This window comes from Aptenodytes patagonicus, chromosome 20, assembly GCF_965638725.1.
Source record: "Aptenodytes patagonicus chromosome 20, bAptPat1.pri.cur, whole genome shotgun sequence".
In the NCBI taxonomy this organism is placed as follows: Eukaryota; Metazoa; Chordata; class Aves; order Sphenisciformes; family Spheniscidae; genus Aptenodytes; species Aptenodytes patagonicus.
In genome coordinates this window covers 867,760-893,270 of record NC_134968.1, presented here as the reverse complement: position 1 = coordinate 893,270, position 25,511 = coordinate 867,760, and the positions used below count along the sequence as shown (strand labels likewise).

The window sequence follows — 25,511 nt, the reverse complement described above, 5'->3', positions numbered from 1 at the left end:
GGCCGACACCGCTGACGTCAGGCCGGAGCAAAGGGCCGCGGCCGCGCCACCGTCACGCTCTACGTCGCTCGCCGCCCCGGGCAGCGCGCCCCGCCAGGAGGAGAGGCCTCCCCGCCGGGCCGGCCGGCCGGCCACCCGCCCCGCCTGGCTCCGGGCCCCGTAGGGGGGCCCAACGCCGGAGCGGCCCCGCACCCGCTCCGGCTGGCGCCGCTCGGCCCCCGGGCAGCCCGCCCGCCCTTCCCATCACACAGCCCTCCCTGCCTGCCCGCACCCGCGCCCGCGCCCGCCGGGACGGGCCCTGGCAGCGGGGCAGACCCGGGCGTTCCTTCCCCAGCGCTGGGGCAGGCTGAGAAACCTCTCGCGGGGGTGTTGTAACTGCAAGGGCGGGAGGTGCCCGGTGGCGCCCACGGTGGGGAGTGTCAGACGGCAGCCCTGCTCGGGGACGGAGCATCACCGTCACCGGAGCGCGATCCCCAGGGATACGGCCAACAGGTGCTGCTCATCTGCGCAGGGCAGCGGGACGCGTACGGATCAGAGAGACGGCAGACAGGAAAAAAAGAGACATTTCCGAGGCGTTGTGAGGCCTCAGATGGGACACAGCCATTCCGCCTCCCTGCTCCCGACTGCCCGCTTGTTTTGCGACAAGCTTCTAACGGCAGACATCACGGCTCTTCCGCCTGCCAGAAATAATCATCGCACGTTCATTTTCTCCCTGGTATTCCCAACCTGTGACTAAAGCACACATCAACAACGCTAAAGGGAAGCACCCTGGGGTGGTCTCTGACGAGAGTGGTCCAGAGACAAGGTCCGCAGTGGCCTGTATGACACTGTCACCAGCCTGGAGTACAGGCCTGCAACAGCCACCGCAGAGGGGGGCTGGAGGACACAGACATGATGCTCCTGCCCGTCTCGTTGGGGAGAGTGTGTCACACCTGGCGGTGCCAGTGGGGAAAGTCTCCACAGAGAACAGTTACCAGAAGCTTAGTAAGTCTCAAATTCTCTGCCTGACTCCCTGGGGACAGGGGTGTGTCACGCTGGCCTCCCACTCCAGGGCTCAACTGGTGTTTGTCTTGCCACCCGTGCGTGAGACACCCTGCCTCCCTCCCACACTGCGGTGCTGTGCAGCCGCTCCAGCCCCGTCCCGGGAGCCGTGGGAGTGAGGACGGGCCCTCATGTCATTCCTGAGCTGCATCCAGAACCCAGCCAGAGGCAGCAGTGGTTTCCCCCGTGGTGAAGTTAAATCTTGCAGGCTCCGAGCAGAAGTCTTTCCGAGCAGCACGGATGCACCACACCCACTCTCAGTCACTTGGCAGGAAAAAATTGCTTCAAACATTAATCTTGGCAGGGTCTTACCCAAGGCCGAAATAACATCAAGACTGAAGTCGCTGATAGGAGGAGAGAACCAGCAGCATCTCTCATTCATCATTTGTTTGTCCAGGATTGGACACCGCAATGATGAAACCGGTACCACGGGCTACCAGCAAATGCCAAAAAGCACTGAATGTGCTTATTCCAGAGAGAGGCGGTGGGCTGCCCTGGCGAAACCCCTGCGTAGGCACCGGCTCACGGCCTGGCTGAGCAGAGGAACCTGTTCAGCCCGACGTTCAGCAGTAGCTGAGGCATTCACACGATTACTCTTGCAAAGCGGTTTTACCAAGCGCCTGCATTCCCACACCCCCCTTCTTTCTGGCCGTGCCTCCAGCGCGGGGCTTCGGAAACGCAGGTGTAAGAACAGGACCCCAACGGGTGCCGGATCCTCCGTCGGTCGGACGGGTTGGGTCAGGAGAGACAAAGCGAGAGGCATGGCGAGCACCCGGCGTGCAGCCCCGGCTGCCGTCAGTCACAGCCTGCGTGCACTTTGGCGGAAAACGTGCGTTCCGTTCCGTTCCGTTCCCTTCCCTTCCCAGCAGCGCAGCCCCTCCCCACGCCCCTCTCTATCGCCACCCACGCGTGCCCTACTTGCAGCGCACCTCTGACCAGCCCACCCAGCGCTGCCTTCCCCCGCACCGCCGTGCTTGTGCGGACTCGCCGTCAACGGCGCGGCGGGGCCTCCCCAGCGCTCTGCTGCGGAAACGCAGCGGGGTGGCGTGAATTTTAGGCACCCGGCCCACGCCCGCGCGTGGCGCAGGCCCGCTCGCGGGTCCCCCCACGCAGCGAGCTCCCCTGCCGTGCCGCCTCGCTGGCGAGGCCGGGGGCTGGGGCCCGGGGAAGCCGCCGCCGGGGCGCCGGGGCCGCGCTCGGGGGCACCGCGGCGGCGGCGCGCGAACTCCTGCCGGAGCGCGGGAAACCTCCTCGGGCGCGCCACCGTCACGTCACCGCCTGGGCGGGGCTTCGCGCCGCGCCGGAAGCCGGGCGGTTGCCCGGCAGCGGTTGCCCGGCAGCGGTTGCCCGGCGGCGGCGGCGGCGGCGGCGGGCCGGCCATGGCGGCGGCGGCGGACCCCGTGCCGGCCGGCACCTTCCCCAGCTTCATGGCCGAGGGGACGCTGCTGTGCCGGCGGGGCGAGTACGGCAAGGCCCTGGCCTGCTTCAACAACGTGAGGGTGCCGGGGCGGGGTGGCGGGGAGGGGCCGGGGGGGGGGCGAGGACGGCGGGACGGGGGCCCAGGGGGCACCGAGGCGGCCCGGAGGCAGGAGGTGGCACTCGGAGGTGGAGGCCGCGAAGGGACGTGCGTGGCGGTGGCACCCGCTTCACGTGGGGGCGGCTGGCAGAAGGGGCAGCACGACGGGGAGGGGGACGTGGAGGAACGTGGCACCCACGGCAAGGGGAGGCGGCAGCGTGAGGAGACGCGGCCCGCCGAGGTGGTGGCATGAAGGGAAGTGTCCCCAGGGACGCCTGGAGGTCACAGCGTGAGGGGAGGTGGCACACGCGGGGCAGGGTGAGGAGGTGCAGCTCCTGTCTGGTGCGTGGGAGTGCTCAGAGGGGGGATGCAGCAGCTATGGAAAGACGGGGTAGCTGCAGCAGAGGGAACGTGTGAACATCAAGAGAATATTTTTTTCAGTAAAAACGTTGGGTTTTTATCCTCATCCATCGTCAAGATCCATGCTGGGACAGAGCAGGTTGCATCAAATATATGCGCTTGTATATATTTGTGCTGTTGAGCCCAGCACTGATGACATATCCATGTCTGCTGTCCTCCAGGCACTGAAGCTGAGAGCAGGAGACAAGCACTGTCTAGTTGCCCGCTCAAAATGTTACCTGAAACTTGGAGACACAGAAAATTCCCTGAAAGATGCTGAAGCTTCTCTCCAAAATGACAAAACATTCTCCAAGGTAAACAGCATGAAGTGGTAAGAGGCTGGGGTGGCCAAGGACCGGTCTTTTGTCTGTGAAACTCTGAAGGGTCTGGGAGACAGTATTGCGTAGAAACAGCTAACTCTAAACACACCCTTGACATTTTTATTGCTTCCAGAGAAGTGGAGGTGCTTAGTTAAGAATTGAGAAAGAGTCCCAGGATTGGATTTTATTGTATGCAGATTGCGATAGCGTAGGGCTCTCAATTCTGCCTAGCGGGGAGTTAATTGAGATCTCTGAAGCTTTTTTTTTTTTCTCTCTTTTTTATTCTTTCTTTTTTTTTTCCAAATGTCATTTTAGGGACTTTACCAAAAAGCTGAGACATTATATACCATGGGTGATTTTGAATTTGCGTTAGTGTTTTATCATCGAGGCTACAGACTACGTCCAGAACTGCAGAAGTTCAGGCTGGGTATCGAGAAATCCCAGGAGGCAATTGTCAACTGCATTGGAAGTAAGATGTTTCATTTTATGGCCCCTATAAGCACAGCCGGAGGCTGTTTGGTGGACAGCCGATGGCGTATTAGCTCAGCAAGTGACCCAAGGACCCTGCAACAACAGAGTCTCTTTGCTTCTGGATTCACGTGCTCAGTGGCCATTCTCAGATGAAACCAGGAGGCACCAAAAACAGCACAGCCCTGTTCTTTTTTTCTTCTTTTTTTGGCTGAATGCCTATTCATATACAGTGTCTAATAACTTCAGTTATGTAAGTAAATTATGACACTAACTTAAATTTCCAAAGTCACCATGCAAATGCTCTAGGTAATACAGAACAAAGCAGCTCATCTACTTATAGCCCTACTGATTATAGAATCCATTTTGAGATCTTTCTCCCAATACTCAAAGTTAATAATGAAATTTGCCGTGCTACCTGAGACTGGCCTTCCTGAGATCCTGACTTTCCTCCAATTTACATTGCATAAGATCAGTGAAACTGTTGACTCTCGCAATGGAGCACTGCTTTCCTAATTTCTGGCTTAGATCATAGAGTCCTGCAGGAGACAGGAAAGGCCAAGGACCTAGTGATGTTCAAAGTAAACTGAAAACTTGTCCCTTTTCCCTTAGTTTTTCCTCTCAGCAATGCTCTCATACGCAGACAAGCATGGACAGGATGTGCAGCCACTCTCAGGCACACAGACACACCTCAGCTGGGGCTGCCACCTTAGACACGTGCACAGAGCAACCTGTGCGTAGCTCACCAGGCTGCTGTAGAACCTGCCCGGCTAGTTAGAGACTGCTCAGGTGGATCCCCGACAGTCTGTCCCTTCACAGAGCCAGGACACACCCTGCTGCACACCCATACACATAGGCCCTGATCCTTGGGATATTTAAGTGCCTTACTCCCCCTGAAATCAGTTTCAAAATTTCAGTCCACCCCCAGTGCCACAGATTAACTTCATGTCCCAGCTGCGTGAAAGCCTGAAGCTCTTTCATATGTGATATTTATTTAAAAAAACAGGGAAAGTTTCCAGATCTGGCTTGCTTTCCTCCATTACTGCTGCTTTCTTAGCTTATTACAAATGCCTAGATATCTTTGCAACTCTCAGCTGAAATGCTTGCCATGCTTGATATACTGAGCTAACGGCTTTAAATGCCTCCAAGCATCTGGGCAAATGAACAGATTAAAAACCAAGACGACATTTTTTTAATCAAGCGCTAGCTCCTAGATGCAGAGGAAAAGAAGCAAGGAAACACGCTCGCATTTGATCTAGATGTTTAAATAGTTGGGAAATGCGCACACAGGGCACATCCCCAAAACTGCTTTAACTGAATCTGCTTTCCTTGACAGATTCAGAAACACCTGCCGTCTGTGATACGCGAGTACTCGCATCGCTGATCTTGGCCCAGTTGCCTTGCTGAAGGAAATCCTCCTACAACAGCATGCGAAGCTCGCTCCTTCCTTCTGACCAGGCCAAAACAAAGAGCTGGTTTTCACTCTTGCCTCCACTGCCAGAGTGCAATCTGAATAGCAGAACTGGATGTCAGGGTGAAAATGAAATGGGAGTTTTGCCCTAATGTCAGTGCACAAAAACTTTAAAATAGTTCTCTGGGTTGCTGGAGATCCCTGTGCTTATGAGCTTTCCTTCAATTTTAAGCTTCAGCTGTGATCCCTCAGAAGAACCTGCCATCCTTTTTCCTTCTCTGTTTCCATGCAGGATGTAGCATGTCTCTGTAGTAAATCTGCACTGTGATGGGAGCCCCCTGGTGCCATGTGAAAATAACAAAATCCCGAGAGAGGCTGCATCTATGTGCTGTATTCCCTGCTTACAGAACATACCAATATCCACATATTTTGTGTGAAAGAATTAATAGAAAGCTTTATTTCAAACAGGACATTATAGGCTTGGCATGTTTATGGTCGTTTTAATTTCTAAAGCCTCTGCACTGCTCTTCTTGAACACTAACAAGTATTTTCTCTGTATTTGCAGGTCCGTCCTCAATTAAACTGGAGAATAAAGAGGATCTGTGCTTTATAAGCAGGCAAGCAGAGGTACAGCCTGAAGAGCTCTTGCTTTAGAAGCTAACTAGAGTTATTGTAATGCTAATACTTTCTGAAATAGGCATTAAAGGATTAATAGTTTCTGCAGCAACATGGATGGGGATACGGCTGGCCTAGTGAAGTGCCTTCTGAGCGCAGGAAGCATACTGATCTGTTATGAGAGTGTTTATGCACCTGCTTTTAATGTAGTTCTGGTTCAAGCTACACAGAATTTAAAGGAGAAGGCAGAAGGGCAGGGAAGAGCAACCATGGAGAAACAAAGCGCAGTTTGAAATTTCTCTACCAGCCTGACTGTTTCTGTTGGGTGTTGCTGATCACCCATCAAAGGCTAATAAGTAACAGCACTGAGGTCAGAGCCAGGGTACACTTATCTACAATATTTACTTTGGTTTTACCTGATGTTTAAGGTTCACATTTTTGATAATGGACACTTTCTCGATTGCTTAATTTTGGGGTGGTCCATTGAAGTAGTGCCTTGTTCCTCCGAGATGCCGAGCCACATTTCACTTTGAAGTCAGTGCAGTGAGTGCTCATTGCTTCTTTCAGCGGGAATTACAGGTACTCAGTGGTAAAAATAATTTATACAAAGGGGCCTAAAGATTAGCATTGTAATTGTTGAGATTTTGGATGTGAAACTTTAGAAATACCCTCTTGACGTTTCAGAAGCCCTGGCTGTTACAGCCTCTGTTTCTTTGACTGTGGACAACTAGACCTGCCTTTCCCACAGCCTTAATGTCCTCCCACAGCACTGACCTGGAAGCCCTCCAGAACAGTACAAGACACGGGGGCAGAACTAATTCTTGCTCTTACTATAATGCCCTCTCCTGTTCTTGGAAGTGAGGGAGCACAGTTGGGTGCAAAATGTCAGTTGCTCATGACCAAAGCAACTGGTGAGACACTGACTTTTTGCTTTTATTTAAAAAATAAGTTGGCTTATGTGGAGTGTAAACAGCATTCTGCTAATTCTAGTGTTCCCCACTAATCTCCCCCGACTTCCTTTATTTTTTCTCGCTGTAGAGCAAAAAAGCAAATCAGAAACTCCAAAACAAAGTGACTAAGGATCAGAAATGGACAAGGAAACAGCCTGTGAGGAATCCAAAAACAGAGCGACAGCTTCTTGGAGAGCTTTATGCTGACAAGGCCTACCTAGAAAAGTTGCTCAAGGATAAAGGTCTTTCTTCATTGTATTTAACTAAATGTTCCGTCTAAGCAGGTTCTTTTTTTCCTTCTTCTTTCCTATCCCTGTGACTACTCTTCCTTATTTGTATCAGAGCTCACATAGCACATAGTGCTTGCAGCGGCTGTGAGAGAGGCAGGTTTCTGGAGAGTACAGGTATTTTTGGAGCCAGATCTACTATTCATAACTATGTCTGAGCATATCTCCTTCCCTATTAAATGGCAGGCTTTTATAACGAACAATAAATCAACTCAAAGCAATCTGTGCTGATGAAATCAAAAGCAGAAACAGTATCATTACAAATTACTTAACTTCTGTCATAATGATAAATTCCACTAACACTTGCATTAAGTGCAAAGCATTGCTCATAAGACTGTAACTCATTTGTGGTGTCGTTATAAATGCTGTTAAGATCAAGATGCAGGATTCAGAGAAGTATCTTATTTTAGAACGAGGCAGAAAGGTCATTCCCCTTTAGTAATTTTTCTAGGGAGCTCTTTACCCAGTAATAAAGAAGTAATTAAGAAATTAGTCTGCTCACAGGTTTTATGGCATTACTAGCATTAATAATACATGTGGGCTATCTGGTTTCCAGGCATGTAAAAGCCTCGATTTCCATCTTGCAATCTAATCCACAACGCTTTTCAAAGTGCCATTTCAGTACAAATGCCCCGTACAATTGTTCTGTCCGGGAGGACGCGTGCTCGCTCATCACAGCTGGCCCCCATTAATTGGGCCCCTTCTTGGCTCTTGTCAGCAGAGAAGGCAGCAACTATAGGGGCTGGGAACACCAGCTCTGGCTCACTAAAAACACACAGAATGGGTCACAGCAAGGGAGTTTTCCGTAACTTCCCTCCTAATTGCATCAGTTCTGAGGAGCACTGAAGACTTTAATTTCTAGGACTATCTCTCTGTCAGAGCAGAAGAACATTCACAAGCAATCCCCCACTGGACTGCAGCTTCACCCATCATACACATTAATACTCTCCTGGGTTCTACCATCTTATTTTCAGATTTGATGGAGAGCAGCACAAAGCAGGGGATCAAAGTAGCGGACCTGGTTTTGAGTGGCATTTCCTACCTGGACACACGCAGTGAATTCTGGCAGCAGCAGAAGCCTATTTATGCCCGTGTGAGAGAGCGCAAGCTCAGGCAGCAAAGGTGGATCCGGGACAAGAAACGAAAACCAGCTGAGGTTGGCAGATACATTGTGAAGAGCATGGAGGACATTGATATGTGTAGGTGTCCTGGCTGGAAGCATTAAGAAAATGATGATTGGCACATGTAATTATTTGCTGCAGTAATTACAGACCAGAACAGAAGCAGTGCAAGTATTAACAAACAGTAGTAGGCAGTTTTTGGGAAGTATTTGCTTTTGTATTCTTCACCTTTCCCAACACTTAGATACAGAATCCAACACATTTTTTTATCAGCTTTTTCTGTACTTGAGGTCTTGCTGATTGGTTTTCAGGACACCACTTAGGTATCAAAGCCAGGTAGGCCACTGCTGCATGCTTAGCAAATGCCTCTGGTCTGGTAATCAGAAGTTGTTTTATTGAGAGAATGCAGGCCACTGGAGTTAATAATTTCTGTAGTTCAAAAATTTCATTGTAGAGAGATGAAGAAGCTGAAAAACAGTGGCCTGGGAGGAAGGAGTAATTCAGCCACTTCTGGTCTCTTTCTCTCTTCCTGTGCTATATATTTTACAATCCAGGGAAAAGAATGTAGTCGTTACTGCAATTCAGTTCTTTTAAGCTACAACAGCTCGGTGAAGGTAGTGTCAGAAACATCCTGCAGTCTAATTCCCGCAGCACTGTAGCCCAGCTGGGCGCAATGAACACAGCTCACCAGGAAAGTGCAAGGGGCTAATTTAGGAGATAAAAACCCAAGTACTGTAGCTAGAACTTCATCTCCAAGACCAGGCTGCCCTGCTGCAATAACTGTGAGCTTTCAAAACCTTCAGACAACAAGCATCATACTCCTTTATTTTTCTTCAGCAAGTGTGAAGTGTTACCAGAGTCATTTCCCCTTACTTGCTGTGATGAAAGTGATTTCCAGTAGTGCCATGGGGAGGGTCAGAAGTACCATCTCCCAGGGGCAGATTTCCTGGAGATTGGAAGGAGGAGTGTAGGAGATGCATGAAGAATTAGGAGCTCTAACCTTTCCCATGCTTTGTCTGAGGCTTACACAACTGCACTTAGTCTTACTTCCCCAATATCACTGTGTCCACACAATAGCATTAAACTTTCCTCTTTGTCTCTAGTGCTGACTGGCGACTCCCCTGAAGAAAGCTGCAAGAAAGCTGAGCGTGTGCTAAAAAGAATACAAGGGTGGTCAGATGATGAAGTTCCCAACAAGAATGAACTGATTGGAAACCTCCACAGCTGCATCGGGAATGCTCAGTTAGAGATGGGCCAGATGGAGGCAGCTCTGCAAAGCCATAAAATGGATCTGGAATTTGCCAGGCAGAAGTAAGTGCTGAGAAGTTCAGATGGACGGGGAAAAGGGGAAAGTGCCTCTGTTGAGATGTTTTAGCATCAGGTAATGTAATTCTCACCTGGAGATTTAAAAGGGCAACGCATTCAGATTCTGCCCAAGTATCACGGTCTCTAGCGACTTATTATCGTCACTATTTCAAAAATAAGGAGCCTGAAGCAGGTTTTTAAAGGACCTAGACCACGTGGCACGTCTAAATCTCTGCTGAAGCAAAGCAAGAGAACACAAGTCCCAGTCTCAGCGCTTTAGCCGCTAGTATACACTCCCTTCTCAGGAAGGTCAGGCTCTAAATTGCACAAGTTTTCTGCTACATTTTCTCTTAACGTCATTTGCATTCAAACCGTGATAGCAGGCTTGAAATGTTTATCTAAGAGGTACAGTTACCTGCCCATAAAGAACACATTCTGCAGCTCTTTCAGCTAAAACAGAATGAAGCAAAATGTAGTCTTAAGATTTAGTAAGAGTTTTGCAAAGCACATGAGAAAACACTGAATAGTTGCTTGAATTGAAGTTATTTTGGTCTTATTTTTGCCAAGGGCTTTTTGTATAGGGCTTTTAAAATGTAACTGACTTATTAGCTTATCGTTTTCACAAATCACTTTTAAAAATTACCATTGGTTTAAAAAATTTCTGCCTCTCTCCTGGTGATCTCCACTCCCCAGTTATACCAAATAAAGTTAACAATTAGCAGTAGAGAGGCAGGAATGAGGTACGTGATTTTGCTACCTTTTTAAACCGGTATAAAGTTGCATTTAAAGGACAGAAACGCAGCGATGACTGGGGGAGGCCTTGCCCTCTGGTGGCTGGGGTTCACCAGGGTGAGAGGAGACCTTGTTAATGACTCGCACCGCCCCCAGCAACGCATTTATCCTCTCTTTTCATCAGCTTTTTCATTTAAGGTAAGGGTAGTTAAAGCAGGCCGCTTCCGAAGATGGGAATGAGGGCTAATTAAGGAAACAATTTAAAGTCCACAGGCTGCATTATTATAGAAGGAGCTGCCTCTAGCATGGGGCAAAGGCTCATTCACAGCACTGGGAGCAGGGCCTCTTACCAGGAGTCTGTTGTAGGGGTCTGTAGACACATTGCAGACATGTGTCTGTGTCTTCACTTTCCTCTTGGACAGAAATAATCTATTAGTGTTAGGGACCTAGGGGCCGGTAGGGGACTTCTGTGGGACCCACAAGGCAACAAAGGGAAACTGAGGCAAAGAAAAATGGAAAGGCTTTCACAAGGACTGCCAGATTTGCACCAAAAAAATCAAAGACAAAACGAAACCCTTTTTCCCTGTGTCTTATGGGGTGTCAGTTGCAACAGCTGTAGATAAAACCCAAAATCTACCTTGATTTTATGACTTTCGGTGTGACTTTTGTCCTTTACCTCTAATTCTCAACACTTGGCCTGAAGTCAAGTTGAGCACCAAAGAAAATATACAGGGCTGAAGAAAGCGCAGACTGTATCAGGAACAAGACTACGTCAGCTACTGTGATTTCTTTTTCTTTTCAACGCAGCGACCTGCGAGATGCCGTATCCAGAGCCCTTGGTAACGTTGGCAGAGTTTATGCCAGAATTGGCAAATTCCAGCAAGCTATTGACACGTATGTAAAATTAGTAACAGAAAAGGCATAAGGTGGTATTTTGAATTAAATAGATGATGTCTTTTCAGTTTGTTTATTCATACCGCTAGTAAAGGGGGCTGTGAAATTTTTCATAACAACAGCACCTGGAACCCTTTGTTTATAGAATCAGTGGTTGAAATTATAACTGCACCTAGTGAGATTCAGTAAGTGCCTGCCTTTCTTACTCTCTGCTTGAAGTTGGGAGGAGAAGATTCCAATGGCAAAATCCAGCCTGGAGAAGACCTGGCTGTTCCATGAAATTGGCCGATGTTACCTCGAGCTGAATGAAGCTGGAGCAGCCCAAAATTACGGACGGAAGTCCCTGCAGTCAGCAGATGAAGAGGGAGATGCTGAGTGGCAACTCCATGCTACTGTACTCGTGGCACAAGCACAAGGTAAAGGCGTTAGTACAAGTTTCGCTTTAAGGATGGAGACAGCCTGTCCGTTCAGCATCTTAGTGAAAACATCTCTGTGATTTAACAGCCAAAGTAACTGTTCAGATCAAGACCTCTTATCGGAGACTTGCTTGATTAACTATTGTTGTTCTCTTGATCTTGTGTTAAAATAGATGTTTTCATTTGACTGTTACAGTAAAACTAAAGGATTACCGGTCTGCAATCATGAACTTTGAAAAAGCACTTGAGAAGGCAAAGCTTATTCACAATGAAGCTGCTCAAAAGGCCATCATTATTGTAAGTGGCTCGTTGCAAAGAGGAGAGAAGCTTGGGGCAGCATCAATAAGTTAGCTGTAACTATTGTCTGGTGTCCTATGAATTGAAAAAACATCACTACATAGCTAGGGTGTTAAGAGGGGGAAAATGCAGCCTCTGAAGCAGTTTACATATTAAAAGTTATGAAACCTCCTGGCTCAGAAAACTTAACCCCAGTTTTGAACCAGTCCAACATATATAGAAGGGTGAAGCCCTAGCCCTGCTCAGGTCAAGCGAAAATTTTCTTTTGACCTCCCTGGGGCAAGGATTTCACACACAGAATACAGTGGTGCCTTCTCTGTGTTCAGTTGCTATCAGCTGCTGATCACAGCTCACCCTTTTCTGGCCTCTCCAAAATGTCCCAGAGAAACCACTTCGCATCAGACCATGGAAGAACATCTCAGTGTGGCCAGTGACCCACGGCAAAGCAGTCCGCGTGTTCTGGTAGCCTGCCTTCATTGACCCGACAGTGGGTTTTGGGTGATCTGACCGCACCCGGCTTGCCAGGCAACAGTTACAGCACAGACACCTACCTGTTTGGTGATCCCTCTTGGGTGTCCAGAGCTCAGGCAGAGCCTGTTCTCCTGCCAGAAGAAAAATGATAGTGTGAGAGATGGCATCTTCAGGGGAGGAGACATGTCATAAGGGATACTAACAGGCAGGAATCACTGCAGGGAGAAACGAAGCATATTGTTGCAGAGAGTTTTACGGTAGGGAAGGACCAGGTAATGATAGCAGAGATCAAAAGAAAACAGGAAAAACTTAGGTATGTAACTGCATTTCTAGAGCTTTTTATTAACAAGCCCTATCACTTTCAGGCCTTGGATGATGTGAGCAAAAGCTTCATCGAAGAGCTGAACAAAAGAAGAGAAGAACCGACAGTTTACTCTCTTAAAGGTAGTGATCATTTAGACCTCTGCACCCCATAAATATAAAAATTCTCCACTTTCTTTTTCTGGAGCACAGACCAAGGGATGGGAACAAAGCACCCCATTCCCCGGTAGCAAGCATCCAAATTTCTGGCCCATATTGCACCCTCTGTACTAGTCCACGGTAGCAGGAATTAATTTATATGTGAAGCCATAGGGTAGTCATAATTTGTGGCTTCAGTTTTTTGGTAGCGAAGGTTTAAACTCGAGCTGGTATAAACCAAAGTAAGTGATGTCAATGAAGCCTTGATAACAGTGAAGGAGCCTGGTTTCACTCTTCGGTGCCATCCATTTAAAAAACTGCTTTTAGTAACACTGAAAGCAGCTCCAGTGCCCAGAATGGTGGCCCAGAACGCAGTCAGAAGCAAAATGCGACTGTGAAAGTGACTGTGAATAAGTGAGATCCGTAGTGTTGAGGCCTTCAAAAACATCGGCTGCACCTTAGAATTCACATAGTATAAAAGTATGGATTTCCTTGCGAGTATTGAATTGACATCTCCGTCGAAGTACCGCGTTCTTACAGCTGCGCTCTCGGGTCTGCCCGTGCCCATCTCGGAGCTATGTGGAGCCCGAGCAGGAGATGGCAGCACTTCCCTCCCAAGCGTCCCCGGTGCCCGGTGCCCGCTGCTGCCGAGCCCCCCGGCCTGCTGTCGGGTCCAGACGTGGCGATGTGCCTGCCAGCTCCCGGTCTCTGTTCACCTCAGGTCATGCAGCTCAGCACCTTGCGTCTTGTGAGGGAGAAAACAGAGGAGAGCTTTCTTACTGTGGTGCTGGAGGCCAGGGGGTCTTTCTTTTTTTGTGCCCTACTGATTTCTCGGTGCTGGAACTTGGTTTAAGTTTGCTTTTTCCTCCCCAGATTATGACTTCAGCAGTGAAAACACAAAAGACGACGACTTCGAGAAGTTCAGAGAGAGAGAGGAAAGCGAACAAAGCGCAGAGAATCAAGACGGCGAAAAGCAAAAAGAAGATGCCAGGAACTCTAAAGAAGAACACGGGAACAGTAAAGAAGGGGGAAACGAACAAGAAAATAAAGAGGAGGAGAGCAAAGGGGAAGAGAAGAGACGAGACAGGAAGGAGGAGTAGCGGATGATGAACAGCGGCACGTCCCGGGGAGGCGGAATGAAGCGTTGTGCCGGTGCCGGCCGTGCTCCCAGGCAGCCCCGCTCTCTCGTACCCGCCAGCCCCGCGCCCGCCGCTTCGCGCGCTGCCTCCCCTCGCCCGGCTCCGCGGGAGCCGGCCCGGCGCAGCCCCCGCTGCGCGCCCACGCCTGGGGCGAGGCCGCGGCCCAGCGCCGCTCCCCCCCCCCGGCGGGGGGACAAGGGCGGCGGCAGCCCCCGGCCCGCCGGGGCCGGCTCTTCCGCGGCCGGGAGCTCCCGGAGGGGAGAGCTCCCGGCCCCGGGCAGGCGGGGCGGGGGGGGGGGAGGGAGGGGGGAACTGAGGCCCCGGGCACCCGCCGCCGCCGCCCCGGCTCGCCCCGCGCTGGCGGCTGCCCCCGGGGGAGGGCCCGGCCCGGCCCCCCGCTACCCCCGCGCCTGCGCGGCCTCGGGCGGGGCCGGCGGGGGGGGGCCGGCGCTATGAAAGGGGCCGCGGCCGCGCCCGCCCCAGAGCCGCTTTCCCGCCGCGCCGCTCCGCACCGGCGGCCGCCCCGGAGCCGCTGCCCTCACCATGGTAAGGGGGCGGCGGGGGACGCGCAGCGAGCGGGGCCGGGGCAGCCGCCCCTCCCGGGCGCGGGTTTCGGTTCCCGGAGGGGGGGGGGGAAGCGCCCGGGGGCGTCGCCGACACGTGGGCGCTGGGTCCGGGGGGGGGGGGGCGCAGGGCACAGCCGGGCCCCGGGAACAGTCCCCGGCCCCGGGGTCCCCACGGTAGAGGCGGGGGCGCAGCGGCTCCTTCCCGGGGGGTCCCGGGCCGCCCTGGGGGCAGCCGGGGCACGAGCACCTTCGCCGTCGCCCGGAGCATCGCTCCCTCCACGCGAGTCCCTGTCCCGCGGGGAGCCCGGGGCGCGGAGACAAGCGGGGGCTTTGTGGGGACGGCGGGGAGGGACAGGGCAGGGGCGCGGGCTCAATGGGGGATTGTCCGCCCGGGGAGCCCAGCGCTCCGCCGACGCGGGTCTCTGTGGGGCCATTGTCCGGCCAGGCCGTACGTGGCCCCATCCCATGAAGGCGACTATTATCCTCCAAGCTGGCCGCTAAACAATGGGGCCGGAGGGTGTTTTCTATTATTGTTCTTTTGTTTGCACGTTTGAAAAGCGGCCTCAGTTACTGCAAGCACCAGCAGCTGCCTTCAGCGAAATAGCTGGACTGCCCCTCGCTCGGCACAGGGGGCCCGGCCGCAGGAACGGCGAGGCCAGCCCGGCCCAGCCCTGCCCGTCCCTGCTCAGGCCGAACGTCCCCCTTGGCATGCAGGACACTTACACTGCGAGGAGGAGCAGCTCTCGGCCGTGGCTCACGTCACCTGCTTCCTCTCGTACGATGACCTGGGAGCCCCGAATCCACGGGGAAGCCGACGCAGGGGTCCCAGGAGAGCTGTGTGGTCCTCGCTCTTCTCGGAGGCCCGTTCATTCCTGCTGCAGGAACTCCACACCGGTTTCGGGAGCGGGCACGGCTGCCCCGGCGTGCTGGGGACCCACCGTCCCGGTGTGCTGCGCAGTAGCTGACCCCAGGGCAGGCAGCGCTCCCTGCCCGACACGTCCATTGAAGCAGTGGGGGTCCTGGTCCCAGGGCGCTTTGGAACCAAAACCCACCGCCAAATTCTGGAATAAGGGATAGAAAAGTTAATCAACTGAATAGTTGTTTTTTAAACAATGTCTTCACCCTGCAAACAGGAAAGCTGTATTTTTGTGCTATGGGCAGAGCATTTATGCATTATATAAAACCCCTCGATTTTTGCGTCAGAGGCAAAACTTCAGCATCGCTCCCGTGGCTGCTGGCACAGCATCCAGCTCCAGAGCAGGTGCTGGTCACGGGCTGGGCGAGGACACGGCCGGGGAGGGAAGGTGGAGAGTTCGCATATTGACCCCAAAACCAGCAGCTGCCCCGTTGATGCTATTGAAAACTCACACGGTTGGAGAAAGCCCTCGTTTCCTTCCAGTCCCGTGTTTTCCCAGGCCCTGCTGGGAACCAATCTGGGATTCCAGTTACCGGAGCTGCTGGCAGGAGGGGAGGGAGAGCCAGTGCCAGCTCCCCAGCAGCGCTTTTCCCGGCTCTCTTGCTGCTGCCAAACGCGAGCATTTCTTTCGGTGCTCGGAGGGCTGGTTTCACTTTCGTGTTCAGCTCAGCAGCTGCTGGGAGGGGGGTTGTCTTTACTGGAAGCAATTTCAGTTGCTCTTCATCACAAGAGGAGCCCCAATTCCCTCCTCTGAGGCATTCGGGGTGCTGATCTTCAGTACAGCATGAAGAAATGGCAGCTCTTAACATGAGAGACGGCATCCTCGCAGACTTCACTCAGAAACAGCCTTTCCTATGGGGATGGAGGATCCCTAAACAGACTTAAATCCCTTTGCAGTCGTCTTTATTCAGATGAAGCGATAAGATGGCAGCAGCTGTCACAACCTGCTGGGACTTTTGTTTCCCGTTTTCAGGGGGAGTTCCCCACAGCGTGCTGCACCCTTGTTATCTAGTAGCCACAAGTGTTTCGTTAAGCGTTCAGAAACAAATCTGACACTTGACGTGCTCTGCCCGGGCTGTAGCTTTGTGGCAGCTCGTGGTGCCTGTGAAACTGCAGCTGCTGCCACGTGACGGGTAAAACTTCCCCTTCCTGGTCAGGCAGGACCGCAGCTGCCGAGGCCGGAGCCGCACCTTCAGCTCCTCAGGTCAGACGGCCGGTGCTGGTGCCGGGGGGGTGGTGGGACAGGGCGCGGGTCCCTGCTGTGGGACCAGCTGGGGTAGCTGTGAGAGGCAGTTTAAGCCAAGCAGGGCAGCTGAGGTTAGGGGACGTGCGGGCAGCAATGTTCCCAGCACCCCCCCTCCTCCCAGTAAAGGTTCTCAACAGCATGTGCTTGTGCAGTCGGAACATGCGGTCTCTTGGGGTTGCTAGCCTGCAAAATATTTTCTTCTTGCATTTCAGAACAGAGGCTTCTCAAAGAAGAGTCACACATTCCTGCCTAAAATATTTAGAAAAATGTCTACTCAATCAGCGAAAGAAAGACCCGAAAGCTTGCAGTTCCCTTTCCTTGACGATGAAGATACCATCTCCACAGTCAAAGAATCTAAAACCTTTTTTATTTTAAGAGGCCTGCCTGGCAGCGGGAAGTCCACCCTTGCCCAGGCTATTCAAGATAGGTATAAAGATGCCTGCAAGGTCATCTCTGTTGATAGCTATAAAATTACACCTTTAATAAGAAGCACCATTCCTGAAGAGTATTCAAAGGTGGATGAGGATCTAGTTGACTATTGCAAACGAGATACCAGCGTTATCGTTTTGGATGACACTCACCATGAGAGGGAACGACTGGACCAACTCTTTGATATTGCTGACAAATACCGGTACAAAGTCATCTTTGCTGAGCCCAAAACCCACTGGCGAATGGATTGCTTGCAGCTGAAGGAAAAGAATCAATGGAAACTGTCAGTGGAAGAGCTGAAGAAGATGAAGCCGAGCTTGGAGAAGGAATTCCTACCCATGTATTTTGGGTGGTTTTTGAGCAAAAGAAGTTCAGAGATCCTGAGGAAGGCTGGCCAGGCCTTCTTAGATGAGCTTGGAAGTCTCAAAGCCTTCAAAAAGGAGAGTAAATACTGTATGTATAGAAGTATCTTACCAAGTTCTTACTCTGTTGATGAAAAGTTAACGCTCAGTAAATGCAACAAGTTTGGTCAGCTTCTAAAGTGGATTTCTAGTTAAAGTTAGCAACAAGAAAAACTGTTTAAAGCTACTAATCTGTTTCCCGTAGTTGACAAAGTTGCTGTTGTAAGTAAAAATAAATGAAACAGTTTTTCCTAAGAAGTCTATTTAGCTGCGACGCTGGAGGGAGCTGGGCTTGGATGGCAGCAGCGTTGCATCAGGTGGCTGGGCATCCCCTGGTTGCTGCAGTGAGTCAGAGAGAAAAGGGAAAGACTGAAGAGTCTTGTCCCTTAAGGGATTCGTACAACATCAAGGCTAAGACGAGCCATGATGATGCGCAGAGGTTCCTGTTTTCTAGTTACATCCACTGTTAGCCTCGGTGGAAGGAGGAGTTTTACTTACCCATCTAGTGCTCTTCAGCAGTAAGAAAGATGAAACATGAAGGACGGGTTGGTGAAGAAAGCTGAGACGGGGCTTAGGCTCATGGGATGACATCAGGGGGATCACTTTTTGATAATAATATTGTTTCTCTGTATTTGCAGTTGCTTCTGCTATTGAAGATCCCAAAATAAAAATAGATCTCACCAGCTACTTTGTGAAGAGGCCGCCCGGGGTCCTACACTGCACCACAAAATACACAGAGTTTGGAAAAGCAGCTGGAGCTGAGGAATACGCACAGCAAGAAGTGAGTACCAGGGCTCTGTCTCCCTTCCCCTTCCCAGCAGGGGATCCACAAGCCTCTCGGGGTGGGCTGGGGACACTGCTTTGCTTGGAGCAGAGAGGCCGAACGTAGGGACACTAAGTACATCCACATGGCCCGTGCAATACAAAAGTCTCAACTGTGGGAGAGATGGTGACTATTTCCTGTTAGTTTTCAAACAAAATACTCCTACCCCATCCCCATCACCCCCGACTTCCAGCATCATCTCCAATAGCTTGATTTGAATGATGATGAATTAAGGTATTTACACTTCCAGCTAAACCATTTCAAAGCAGATGAGCCCAAGTTAAATAGTGGAATTTGCGAAGGGAAAAAGATGTAACCAGCTCCAAATTCACGGAGCAGGAACTTGAGGCCATGGTCTTCTAGCTGCACACAGTATTTCAAATATGTCAAAGCAAGAGCTACCGTGATCAGCCAAGACCCTGAGCTTGTGGACGATAAAGCCAACCACACTGCTGCAAGTCCCACCTGTCTGCAGTCAGTTAAAGCCGTGTTCTCGCCTTGTCTCCCTCTTCCCCCAGGCTGTGAAGGCTTCCTACAGCAAAGGCTTCACCTTGTCCATTTCTGCTCTGTTCATCACAACAAAAACTGTTGGTGCTCGTGTAGAGCTGAGCGAACAGCAGCTGCTGCTGTGGCCTGGAGACGCCGATAAGATCCTGCCCGCCGACAACCTCCCAAAAGGCAGCCGGGCTCACATCACCCTCGGCTGCGCCAACGGTGTCGAAGCAGTCCAGACTGGGCTCGATCTGCTGGAGTTTGTGAAACTGGAAAAGGCAGGGAACAAAGGGGATGAAGTGGGGGAAATTGGAGGAGGGAAACTGCTGTATTTTGATAATGGTATGTGGATGCTCATCCTTTCTAAAAAGATCGATGTGAAGGCGATATTCTCAGGTTACTATGGAAAAGGAAAACTTGTGCCAACGCAGAGCACCAACAAACGGGGCTCTGCTTTTAGTTCCTGCACCATCATCTAGGAGCATGGGCAGAGTAGCTTGTTTGTTTGTTTTTAAAAGGCAAGTAACTCCTGTAACCTTTAAAAGTGTAAAGAGAAATAATTCTACCTTTACTAAAGTAAGCCCTTTTGCCAACCCCAGTGTAAAGCCTCTCTGGGGAGAGAGTTTATTGGCCTCAGAACAAGGAAGAAAACAAGCAACTCTTGACTGACAAAGGAAAACTGTCACATAACTGATGTCAATAACTGAAGTGCTGCTGAGTGTGTTTTAAAGGAGGAGTTTTGGAGAGAACTAGCCATGGTGGTCTGCTTGTTTTCTTCCTCGGAGGAAGATCTCCTATGGTCTTTTATAACTTCCCTACGAACCACAATCGTTAGATCTTTACACGTCAGCACTATAAGCAGTGGCAGACCAAAGCCTGTACGTAACTGGTCTGAAGCCAAGTGAAGTGAACTGCGTAACGTCTCTCCCCTTCTCCCACACCCGAGGGACTGACATCAGTCATTCTGGTAGCTGAATTACCGGGTCAAAACCGGCAAGACTCAATTGTGGATCGTTTCTGTCAAGTGTGGCAGTTACTAATCGTTTAGCCCACAAGAAGAGAACTTGCAGAGGGCAGCAGGGTGTCTAACAGCCTTGATCAGAGGTCGGTCCTGCAGCTCTGTGGCCAGCCAGCCACGCTCTACCCCAATTCGTGTTTGCATGTGCAGGCTTCCTTCATTGCAGGGAAGACACATGCTGGTGAGCGGACAGAAAGCACCTTGCCAGATGATGTCTTAAAGAGCTATCATGGACTTAAAAAAAACCATCACAGAAAGGGAAACAAGTGAAATACCAGGAGAGGCGTTCAGTTCCTGTAGCATGGCTCCAGCCATTTCACTTCACAAGTCAGTGGGCCGGACGAAGCACTGTCCCGTGTCCTTGTCCTGTAGGGAACAATCCTGCCTTGGCAGGGAGTGGAAGAGATGAACTAACGTCTCTTCCATCTTATTTTACAGAAACTAAAATCATGTCTGAAGTATAGAACTGTACTTCATGCAAGATTTTACTACTTTTCTCTAATGCACTTGAATGTTAAAAGCTAGGATGGCAGTAACATTGTAATTTAGGAAGTAAGTGGAGGTATCGTAACTGCGTAACTTAAGTCTGCTCAAACCTAAACCATTGGCTGGAAAAATAGTTAATGATCAAGCACTTCTGTTATTAAGTCTGTTTTATTGAAACTTATGGTTTTGCTCTTAGCCAGACCGTCTGCCAGTTGGTCAGTGGATACGTGGTCACTACTTTACTGTTACACAAAGCTCAACTAATGGATTCAGGTCAGGGCAACAGCTTAAACTCATGCTATGGCTCAGTGTTTGGTGAACTGCATAGTGAAATTAATCCCGTATTAATATATGTAAATACTTACTGTGTTTGAGAAGCGTGTGCTGGGCTCGTATCTGTAAAGGAGCTGTCGTGTGGGCAGAGCTTACCTGTAGCTGGGTGCGCACTGAAACCGTTGCTTGGGAAGCCCAATGCTGCCTGTGCAAGCAGCGTTTCTCCTCGGAATGCTTAAAACAGAAGCAAGGAGTGCTTTGGGGCTGATCTGGTAAACACTCCGCAGGTTTACCAATAAAGCAAAATACTTCCTGCTGTTTCAGAAAGATGGATGACGATAAATTCTCATTATGACATTAAAAAAATTATATATACACACTCCCATAGCACCTGTGATCCTCCCTTACCTTCAGAGAAACCCTTGCTAGCTTCTGCAGCAGCAGAGGGGCGAGTGCCCGATACTCAGCTTGGGCCTTTCCTAACTGAAATCTCACACGGGTTTGTTCCATCAAAACTTTAAAAACGCATTTACCAGTGTCTGCCCAGGACAGCTCCTGTGGGAGCACAGGAGCACGCCGACCCCCTCTCCCTCCGGTGCCCTGGGAACAACCCAATGCTCCAGATCACATCCAGCACTGAAACGCACAGCTGGAATAGCTTGTTTATTTGCCTGTTCAAGAACAACAGTGAGACTGTCGTCATTTAAGTTTTTATTAGTTTGTACATCATATACAGTTTATAATAAAGTAAACCAATTGCATATGGTTTTGCTTCAGTCTGTGATATTCTTCATATAAACACATCATTATGAATTATGCCTAATGAAGTAAACAACAAATATTCACATTTTTACCATTCACATCCTAGAAAGGTAAGGGTCCAAAGAGGGACAGTGCTCATACCGACGTGAAGCCTGTCTTAGAGAGGATGACGTGTTTGGCAAAGCGATGGGGATAGTGATTGCTCCATGCGATATGCCTTTCCTCCCACTGGAAAGGTTAAGATATTTACACTGAGGTAAACATTCAGAATTTCGATTCAGATAAATACTGCAGCACAGGGTCTAGCGTCCTCTCCAAGTTGGCTTCACATCGGCGTCTGGTTTTGTCTTGACTACTCCTTAATGTCGTTACAACAAAGCAGATATGCATGCAATGAAGGTGCTCGGTTTGCTGTTTCGCACTCAACCCCTCCAACATTGCTTCACGCGATTTTCTCTTTTGAAGCGTGAGCTATTGAGTGAAAGCAGGGAGGAAGATGGGGTAGTCGACGTGAGATCGGCTATGCCAGAACTGCAGCCAAGCTGCACTCCCAGCCAGAGGCAGCATCCCAGTTCTCCCACCAAACTCCTGCCTTCCCGAGCCACCCCGATGGTGCCAAAGCTCTAGCTCAGTAACACCGCTGCAGACGATGCCTCATCTCAGCACCCTGCTCACATTCCGTACCAGAGCTTTCCTTCAGAGGTCGGATCTATGCTAGAGTGAAAACTTGCCTAGCACTACTCAAAGAAGAAGGGATCGTCCTGTCCCTGACTCTGCAGGAGCGGGGAAAGCCAGGGTACGTCGGGGAAGGCCAAAGCATTACGCATCGTCTTTCAAAGCCAAGCACAGGTCCTGCTGCCCCGGTAAGCAGGGACAATAGGGACATCTCCAGAACACAGTACGGCTGCGTGTGAGCGGCCTCCAGCAGAACGCAGGGTCACAGAACCGCTGCGATCCAGTCTGCCACCTTTCAGCCTTAGTTACAGCACTACTGCCACAGCCCGAGATGGACCTCAGTGCTGCTCGGAGAAACTCGGGTAGGTGCAACACACAAGCTGTCCTTTCTCCCTTAGAAAGGGGAGGGGAGGGTACAAGGCACAAATTTAAACGGGATGAAAACCATCCACTTGAAGATAAGTGAGTATCTTTAGTCATTACTGAAACTGAGGAAGTAATTTTGAAAGAAGAGCAAACCACCGTGTGGTCCAAATGCTTTGGTCATTCAATTGGTTGAAGAACGATTCGGCTGAGCGCAGCCCTCCAGCACGCGGCCGGCTCGGAGACCAGCGCTGGCGGGTGGGCACAAGAGCTGAGCCAGTTTCCATATCGGAAACGAAACAACAGCACAGCAGCTTTCACTCTGTACCCCCGCCAGAGACAGAAAGCTGAGGGACTTGCAATATTCCATGGATAATAATACTGTTGTCCCTAAACATTTTTTTTCTTTCTCCTTTTCTTTTTTCCCCAATTTGCATTAATGTATTTACAAAACAGTCAGAAGCCTTTAGCACTAAGGATCCAGCTTTACAGCAACACTTCCAAGTTCACAAATGAAACCATGTACTTTCCTATGTAGCACGTGTAGCCGAAACAACAAACAGCCTGTCAAAGTCAGCAGCCAGAAGCATCGTAATGGTCTTTACAGCTGATTGCAAGTCCAGGTTCAGTGTATCTGGAAAGGACTCTCTGAATACTCCCCTGCAAAAGGTGGGGCTGACACAGCACCAGATTTGTAAAGTAAATCCACACAAGAAAAAACACACCAGGCTTTGTGGTCCAGAGGTCAGACCATTGTACATGCAAGTATCTCCCACACACTAACATTACTGATGCACGTTTTCATTTTTAAAGCACGAAATTGCTTCCATTTTAATTTGAAACCATCCCTACAGCAGCTCAGACACCACAGGTATCATGATCAGGCAAAAAAAACATCAGAGGGAAAGCGTAAGAGTCAAACAATTCCTTATCTCCTTGTAAACGCTATAGAGTCACGACAACAGAGCCTCCCTTCACACGCTTGGTCTGCCGAGAGCCACGCTCCCCACACGCACACAGTATTTCCTGTAGTTTACAACTTTCACGGAGGAAGCCGACAGCTACTCCGTCAGTTACCGAGCTGTTCAATAGCAACTACTTCCATCACGTCTGCTAACAGATCCTCCCCTTACGCGCCAGCCTGGTCTGGCTTTCAGCCACGTCAGCTCTGCTACCTCTGGGTACTTCCCGACAGCAGGAGCTCTCACGGCACCAACAATTCCCCTTCAGAAACACCGCGCAGGAGCTGGCAGGCCGAGGGGCAAACGTGCACCACGCGGCAAAAGCTGCTCGGCATCTGTATTTTGGGCTGTTCACCAGGCAGAGCAGGGCACAAGGGATTCTGCACGTGGAACGGCCTGGAGGCATGCTTAGGTACATTTCAGGGTTAGGTATTAAGGCTCTTGCTGTTAGGCCAAAAAATAAACCTTTCAATAACTACAAAGACCGACTTCCAGAAAGAGAACTCCCTTCATTGAAAGGGCGGGCTTTACCATCGGTGTCTTCCACCTGCCGAGTTCACGTGGTGGCCTACGGTCACACCAAAGGGAACAGTACGCTGCTAAGTAAGGCTCGATGCATATATATCCCACTGTGCTTGTGCTATCACCTACAGCAACCGCCTCCTATCACCTTCATCAGCTCTTTATCATTCTAGAAAAAGCACAGGCATAATATCACTTTAAGATACTTATTCATTATCTCTGTGGCAAATTCCTATGTCTGGTAGCTCCTATCGAGCCGAAGGAAGCCAGGGAGGTCTGCAGAGTGGTAGCAGCTAGAAAAATGGCACTAAGGTTCCCTGTGGCTATATACAAAATACAACCCATGAATAATGTTCTGGAACTACCAAGTGTGAAAGGCAACATTTCAAGCAATGCACATCTAAGCAGATTTTTCTGAAAGGAACAGAGTCCCGTGTCTCCAAGCCGTGCTAGGACACGACGGAGGTTACAATGCCACCGCACCTCTATCTCCAGGCACTGCTGCTGCTGTCCTGAGGTAACGGGAGTCACTGAACGCCATTCAAACCCCAGTGCTCTGTGCAGAAGGGAACACGTGTTCGCCTTCGCTTTGAATCACATAATAACGCTCCTTAGAAAAGTCTTGGCACTCACCATATTAATATTTAACTACATTAAATCATGCATTCATGTACAGTTTTATAAATATCTGCTGTATACATTTTTCTCTCTCAGAAGAAAAGCCATTCCACTTCTGTCGTCCAAGGAATGGTCTCATTCAAAGTTTGGAGAGAAGGAAGCCTGTCGTACTTAACTGGGGGGAGGGGGAAATAATAATAATAAAACCCACTGACAAATGCAGAACACGTCCCTGCGTGGCGATAAAAGACTGAGAAAAGTCCAAACTGTACAGTAATATCAATACACACAAGACAAGACATTATGAATCCAGAATGCCACACTGAAACAAGTCCTGTAAACTCTGATTTACAAGTGCCATGAGAACTGGAGAAGTATCAATATGCATAGACCAGTATTTCAATTCCTCAGGTATTTACCGTTTTGGAGTCTGAAAGATGCTAGGATCTCATTTTGCTTTCAGTGCAATCCGGGTAAGTCCATCACGTTACACTGGTGCAAAGGAAGTTAGAATAAATGTTGTAGAGTCTATTTTTGGAAATATTACTCGACACTGGCTCATTTTAAAAGCTGACACTGGAGCGAGTTATAAAATACTTTCTTTATTCTGCAGTACTAGAATTTAAGCCCTTAAATCTTCCCTCTATGAAAGTAGATTGTCAAAAATTCTGACAAAACACAACCACAGGACTGTAGCGCTCGGCGGCAGCACCACGACACTATTGCAACTGTTGGAAATGAAGTTAACTTGCATTGCAGTCTAGCAACTGTGTCCCGCTGAACAGGACAAGTACAGCCCTCAAAAGGAAGGAAGACAAAGACGTTAGCATTCAAGGTAATCACTTCATGCAACGAATTCATTGCAATTTTTGTTCCTGCAGTAAGAAGTTAAATCAGATACTATATAAAAGTTAGTGTCAGGTTTCTCTAGGAAAGTGTCTTGCATGTATTTGTATGAACACCTGCTTTCTCAGCCAAGCAAAATTCAGCCCTCCAAACATCACTACACTACCGCAGGCCAGTTCAAAACACTCCGGCTACAGCAACGCTGCCGAGACTCTGCCCTTCTCGCGGGTGTTGCTGAGTGCCAACACACTTTCTCTCAAACGCCACTTCTG

At 50.1% G+C, this 25,511-nt stretch overlaps 2 protein-coding genes across 3 annotated transcripts in view; both read left to right on the top strand.

Annotated features, from left to right (window-relative positions):
* Positions 1 to 13,911, top strand: part of ODAD4 (outer dynein arm docking complex subunit 4) — a 45,834-nt gene extending 31,923 nt beyond the window's left edge. Inside the window, exons 4-14 of the mRNA XM_076356775.1 lie at positions 3,139 to 3,270; positions 3,592 to 3,745; positions 5,721 to 5,782; positions 6,809 to 6,962; positions 7,982 to 8,206; positions 9,232 to 9,439; positions 10,973 to 11,059; positions 11,279 to 11,475; positions 11,672 to 11,772; positions 12,609 to 12,687; positions 13,576 to 13,911. Coding sequence (XP_076212890.1) covers positions 3,139 to 3,270; positions 3,592 to 3,745; positions 5,721 to 5,782; positions 6,809 to 6,962; positions 7,982 to 8,206; positions 9,232 to 9,439; positions 10,973 to 11,059; positions 11,279 to 11,475; positions 11,672 to 11,772; positions 12,609 to 12,687; positions 13,576 to 13,802 — 1,626 coding nt within the window. The 3' untranslated portion in view covers positions 13,803 to 13,911. The remainder of the gene's footprint in view (positions 1 to 3,138; positions 3,271 to 3,591; positions 3,746 to 5,720; positions 5,783 to 6,808; positions 6,963 to 7,981; positions 8,207 to 9,231; positions 9,440 to 10,972; positions 11,060 to 11,278; positions 11,476 to 11,671; positions 11,773 to 12,608; positions 12,688 to 13,575) is intronic.
* Positions 13,912 to 14,301: 390 nt separating this feature from the next.
* On the top strand, positions 14,302 to 21,252 carry CNP (2'',3''-cyclic nucleotide 3'' phosphodiesterase). Of its 2 annotated transcripts, none has more exons than XM_076356654.1 (4): positions 14,302 to 14,387; positions 16,782 to 17,451; positions 18,038 to 18,180; positions 18,741 to 21,252. In XM_076356654.1, the coding sequence occupies exons 1-4, from the start codon at positions 14,385 to 14,387 to the stop codon at positions 19,191 to 19,193; spliced, it is 1,269 nt and encodes a 422-aa protein (XP_076212769.1). In that variant the 5' UTR covers positions 14,302 to 14,384; the 3' UTR covers positions 19,194 to 21,252. The 2 variants fall into 2 exon arrangements, with proteins under 2 accessions (XP_076212769.1, XP_076212770.1); XM_076356655.1 differs by lacking the exon at positions 14,302 to 14,387 and adding an exon at positions 14,792 to 16,527.
* Positions 21,253 to 25,511: the final 4,259 nt, after the last annotated feature.